We start from the raw sequence: 6,503 nt of genomic DNA, 5'->3' as shown, positions 1-6,503 counted from the left end.
TAGTGACCAACTTTAATCCCAGAACGGGTCTTCAATGCCCCTCAGCAAAATGGCACTGCAGTTATTCCCTGTTGACTGGTAGCCACAAATTGAGTCCCACTTTCAACGGCAATAAGAAGGAAAACAGATTCAGCAGGAAAATAAATTGAGTAAACCTACATCCTGTATCAATTTAGCATTATAAAACCTTAAAATGAAGTTGCCATTTATCCCTTTAAAAAAGGGCATTCCAACCTTTGTGATATTACTGATTCAGCCTAACTGAAGTGCCCATACATATACATCTTTCAACATTACATAACTTTTTTTCCCTCCGATTTCATTAAAACTCTCACCAGTCTGCTTCTCTAGTTTTTCTGCTGACTTTAAGAATAATTGTCTTTTGAATAAAATACATCATGCATCAACTACATGTGTATTTCAATTACATTTTTATTTTAAATCTCATGCATCTATTTTGTTTTACTTTTGTTTTCATCATCCTATTGAGATACTAGTTATTGTGCAGGTAATGGGTAGATTTTTAAAGCTGCTTCTTCTGGTAATTAAAGTAGGTCCTCTGAACCAGAGCTAGTTTTCATGTAATACATATAATATATAATTCAGGACTTTTCTCCACAAAGCTTTACTGTATAATATGACCAGCAGGAGCATTGTCAATACATATGAGATCTAAAGTCTTTTGTCTGTCTGCCTATTTGGGTCAGGAGCTATGGCATGAAAACTCATAAATCAAACTCTGACTGAATAGAAGGCACAGATCGTGAAAGTGAAAATTGATTTTCACCAACCTTTGTCGGTGTGGTTATTGGGGGTTACCTCTGTCAAGTACAGCAAGAACACTAATTTATTTTCCACGCCCATTCTGTGCAATATGAATCTTTATTTGCTGTAAAGTGCATTTCTGATTGGAACATATCACCTGATTGTGTAGCTGTTGTTTTGCTAGCCACATACCTTCCTATCACTCTTTGGGATATACACCGTTATTTTGATCTGAAAATCACTCATTGCATATTTTGAATGGGTTGTGAACTAAGAATTGTCCTAGACCAAAGACAATGGGTCAAATTACTTGGTTCATATTAAATTGATATTTTCCTTTTCTCATAGTTTTATGAATGATTTTTTTCTCAACTCTCTTAGTAACCATTATTTCTTTCTTTATGAACACACAAATGTAGGTGATTACTGAAGAATAACACAAAACTAACTGCATGGGTCATAACTGGGGTTTTAATCATAATTAAAGATAAAGACCAGTAATGGTCATGCGATTGCATTGTGAAAGAAACGTTGTGGAATCGATCAGAAAAGGTTGATCATCTAGCATATAAGTAGTGGTGTATACTGCAAGGTTCTGGAATCATCAAAATGATAAGAAATTTGGCCCAGTCTTTGTAAAGTTACAAGCACTGTACACAGAAAGATGTATATGGGACTACGCACACGTGCGCGACACGTGTGTTTATCTTTCACACACCAATAGATAAACTAATTTACCAAATATATCAATTAGTAGGCGGTTTCCCGGCAAAATTTTTATCATCATGTATTAGTCAAAACATATTCTTTCACATGGTTGGTAATAAGAGCTTCCATTTCATTTTTTGAAATTGGGGCGTTTCCAAAACTGGTCTTTACCTTTAAATGCTCGCTCTGTATGTGAGGTAAAAGAAAATTCAGGATCTGCAAGTAAATGAGAAGTGCTATTGTCATAATTGTATAATAACTGCTCTTACATTGTTTTTCTAAGCTCATTTCAATAGACATTGTAGTTGATCAAAGCCTTACAATTATTGAACTATAGAAAAATATGAAATACAAGTCCAAGTATTACAGTATGGAATGTGAAGAATTGATTATTTTTGTATAGCACTTAAGGAACAACAGCAATCAAATTGAGAACTGTAACATTGAATCAGGATGTGATTCTTAGATGAAAGGAAATCAAAGAGTATCCCAAGGCTTGAACGTTTCTTCAAAATCTTTAATGTTAACAAAACATCAGTGAAAGATTATATCAACCATTAGCTAAATGGCCCTGTAAAATGCATTAACAATATCAACAATGTTTCTTTCAAAATCTGTTGAGAAGTGTTTGCTCTTCCTCTAGGTATCAAACGTAATTCCTTTCTTGCCAAGACAAGTTTTGTTGAGAAGAGCAGATATCTGTTGATTTAAAGGTATTAGCAAAGGTAAATGTCGTGGGTTTTTTCAAGATCAAGGATACGTAGCTCAATTTGTGATGAAAATACTTACACAGAAGATGAGGTTGTTGTCATATTTTTTTCTCTTTGTAGCAAGTTGACTCCATATTTTGAACAGAGGTCATAAATGATCCATTGAGAGCTTCATTTTAAGACTGAAGACATTGCCAAATATGTTATGAAATACATTTCATCAGGATATTAAAGCATACAGTACATGTTTCTGTATCAGGATGAAAGCATAGCTCTTTGCAGTTCAACGTATTGTGAGATGATTGAATTCTTAAGCAAGATTTTCTGCGTTAGGCATGAGAGATTGAATTTGGCTTCAAAACTAATTAGACCATCCAGGGACCCATCTCCCTGGATCAGCAGGAATTATTTCTCTTTACCAAAGTTGCAATCTAATAATCAAAACCATCTGAATCATCTGATATGTTGCTTCTATCATGTAATGTGCTCTTCCTTCCTTGAGATTTCTTTTAGATTTTTTTTCTCTCAAGCAAGTCAATGATAAAACAGGCATTTACCCTGTGAAAAGTAATCGATATGAGGTGAACTTCCTTAAATGAGAAGGATTTAGAAGTAGTTTGGGGTCATTATGTTTTCTCATTCCAGCAAAAAGTGTGGGTTCATAGAAAATCACAAATATGGCAAATAGCATATTCCTAGAAACTGGTAAGCTAACAGATGGCCATCGTGCAAGTTTTAGGTCAACTTCATATCGGGTGGTTTATAAAAATACAAATAAAACAACCTCCATAGCATCTGGGATATGCGAGAGATTCGCCGGAAAAATAAGTATGTTTTAATGCCATCACAATAGGAACCAACCCTGCCCAAGAAGACGACATCCCATAAAGAATGAATGCTTTTATTTCTCAAATTATAATGAGTTTAGTGTATATAAATGTGATAGAATTTTACACCATTCAAAAAGGGATTTGACCCACATTCTGATAACTAAATTCTTTTGTTTGTAAATACACAAGATATGGGTTAATGAACAATCAAAGAAACCACACTTTCAAATTAAAAAACCTCCGGAATGATAGCATGGACGTCATTTGTTCCCACTTGAAACGCCAAACATACCGCGATGTATGCAGCTGAAAATACAATGACGTCTTATTTTGTTTACAAGTGACGGATTCCTTTTTTTTTTTTTTATCCTTGCATTTTTCATCAAAATAATACCATGCACAGGGTTTAGAGTGAGGCAGTAGATTAAACATTTCGCCTGAGGGTATTGAAGTAAGAGAAATAACTGAAGAAAAGATGAAAAAACAGGCACTGAAATTGTGTGAGATGTCATGGGACATCGTCTGCTTGTGCACATCATGTTCAGGTGCTATGTCGGGGCTGTATCTAAGCATTTTGTAATTGTTAATAATCATTACTTTGAATGTTTCCAAGCATTGGCTTTTGATAACCTTGGCCAATCAAAGTGTCACCTTTGCAATAATGAAAATAAAGTTATTTTTTTAAATCAATGAACCTTCTCTTTTAAAGGAGATGAAGAAATTGTAGTTATTTCTTGAAAGTTCTAGGAACCCTAGAAATTTCAAAAACATTCTAGTTATCATTTTACCCTTTTGTGTCAACGAGCCTTGACAGGCTTCAATAATCTTATAATACTTTGAATCTAGAAGTGTCCCAGGTTGGGTTGCCAATTTTTTATTTGAAATTGTGATTTAGATTGATTATTATTCTGATTGAAACAAGCATTCATTAATTCATTACAAAATTAATTTAGCTAGGCCTTCTGTGCATATGGACAATATTCACAATGCCTGTTTCAGTTTCAATGCTCTATAGCAGTTCTTAGTTTCAAAGCTCTTGCAATTTTTAGTTTTTACATATCTTACCCCATTGAAATCGTTGAATGGCACATGCTGCTTCATAGCAAAAATGGGGTATGATATAATTTCCTTATTTTTCATTCAACTTTTTAAACTTTCTGAAATTATTTTCTTCTCAACTTTGATTTTCCCTTTCTGTACTTTTCTCCAGGCTGATATGCGGTCTAGAGAATACCTTCGACAGACATTTCCTGAACATTACCCTGCTTCTAGCTCTGGTGGCAAGAAAGCAGCTCAAAAGCATCGCAAGAAAGACCCTGATGGTGCATTGGGAAAGACAGAAGGTCAGAAGAGAATGGAAGAAAGCTGTGATGGAGAAGATGATGAAGAACTAAGAAAAGAAAATAATGATATCGAGCCTGTGAAGCTACAGGGAGATGGAGACAGAAGATCTACTGAATCAGGCAGTCCTTCTAGTTGATATATTCCATGAGAACTAACAATATAAAAGAGTCAATTAGAGTAAGAATATTTTGATATCTGAATATATATTTTTGTACTTGACATTTTTCGTCTTGCCTGCATTCCTTATCTTTGTAATTATTTTCTTTATAATGAGAAAGGATAAATTGAAAATTTGAAGTTGTACCCTGTTTTTACATTCATATATCTTGATACTTTTTCTTATATAAAAATGTGGCCTGCTATTTATGGTCATCATTCTTGTTTCATCTATGTCAAGTTTTAAAAAAAGGTAGTAGTTTATGAAAACTGATAGTCTATATAAAGTTGGTTGAGTTCTCAAAATCGTGGTTCTCTAATTTGTTAGCATTTTGAGTATCTCAATAAGTGGAACATTTTCCCAACAGTCCTGTCTTAGATTTGATATATGTGATACTTTGATTGGATTGTAACCACGTTCTGCTCAGTAGTGCCCACACCCGTGTATTCTATAAAACGTATCATACAGAAATGAAATCCCTGTCGTTTTCCTTCATTGCTCACTGTTGAACTTCTCAAACACAAATGTCTTTTAATATTGTGCAATTTTACCTACATTTTAGCAGATAAAAACAGTTTTATATAGTATAATTAGAGTTGATTTTATTTTTGTATAAACATTGATACATGTAGGCTTATATATCTAACCAAACCATTGATGTCTTTGATAATATGCTGAAATTTATTGTACCAAGTTTAATTATTATAGAAAATATTGATTTGTGCCTTCTCCCTGATCTCTTGAGGAGAATACCTCATCAGTTTATATTATCATGCTCCCCCCCCCTTACTACTTTCTTCCTCTTCATGATGAAAGGTTCACATAATGTGCAAAAACATGTAACTATAATTCTGATTGTTATATATGTAAGATTTTGTCTAGTGGATACGTCACTGGAATGTGAATCACATCGTTGGAGTTACGCCGCGGCATTAATGTTCCTTGGTAAGACATTAATCTACTTTTGCCACTCTTCACCCAGGTGATGTAAATGGGTACATGATAGGAAGAAATACCTTGAATGCCAGAGCATCTTATCAGGGTTGCTCAGCTAAAGCCCGGGTAATAATAGTACAGCGCATAGAAACATTAGTATTAAGCGCTATGTAAATGTTGCTCGTTACCAATATCATAATGTCTTTGCAATGACTCTCACTCTTTCATTAAATTTAATACTGAAGGGTATTCATAACAATCAAATTTTACTGGATACTTAATATTATTGATAACTTTCGGCCAGTGTTATATGAAAATGTTCTGTTAAAGACATGTTTGTAAGTACCTGTATCTATATCCCAAGTGATTTACTTACATTTATACTTCTTTTACCTATTTCCTTTATGTTTCAATAATAAATATCATATTTCCAATAATACACTTTAACTGTGATCCTAATTTTTCATAAAACTCAAAAGGTTACACTTGTATGGATGAGTTTGATAATATCTGTAACTGAAATAATACGTAAAGAATGGACTTTGTTTGTTTGTTTTTGTTTTTTTTGTCAAGTGAGTGCAACGAGAGACAGGTTAAGTTGTTATTGAGATAGATAGCATTGCCATTGAAAAAGGTCATTTCTTAGAAGTTGATCCATTATTGAGATGAATTGTACATCTTTTCAAGGATTCTGGGCTGCAGGCTTCATTTATTGGCTAAGGCCTATTGGCTGTCAGTTGATATTAATTTTGAGATAAAAATCTTTTGGAATTCAATTGCTAATCAGATTAATGGGAATTCAACCTGCAATTAGTAAATGCATGGCTTTAGGCAAGTAAACCAAGGCAGGGTTTCTCCTTATACATTTAGTCTAGCATTGATCATTCACAAATAATTTGATAGATAGAGAGAGGAAGAGAGAGAGGAAGGTGAAGGAGACATAGTGTGAGAGAGCGAAGACCTTTTTACAAAGGTCCATGGAGAGAGTAAGATAGGAGAGAGAGAAAGAAAAAGAGAGAGGGGGAGAAAGGAAGGGAGAGACTGGATGGAGAT

General features: G+C 34.0%; 1 protein-coding gene across 4 annotated transcripts in view; it reads left to right on the top strand.

The window, feature by feature from the left end:
* Positions 1-5,990, top strand: part of LOC589760 (endonuclease V) — a 40,482-nt gene extending 34,492 nt beyond the window's left edge. For all 4 annotated transcript variants that reach the window (XM_030983940.1, XM_030983937.1, XM_030983936.1 and 1 more), the window contains one exon: positions 4,224-5,990. In XM_030983940.1, coding sequence (XP_030839800.1) covers positions 4,224-4,493 — 270 coding nt within the window. In that variant the 3' untranslated portion in view covers positions 4,494-5,990. The remainder of the gene's footprint in view (positions 1-4,223) is intronic.
* The last annotated feature ends 513 nt before the right edge of the window (positions 5,991-6,503 follow it).

Source organism: Strongylocentrotus purpuratus, unplaced genomic scaffold (assembly GCF_000002235.5).
Source record: "Strongylocentrotus purpuratus isolate Spur 01 unplaced genomic scaffold, Spur_5.0 spur5_scaffold_14, whole genome shotgun sequence".
Taxonomy (NCBI): domain Eukaryota; kingdom Metazoa; phylum Echinodermata; class Echinoidea; order Camarodonta; family Strongylocentrotidae; genus Strongylocentrotus; species Strongylocentrotus purpuratus.
This window is presented reverse-complemented; position numbering and strand designations above follow the sequence as displayed.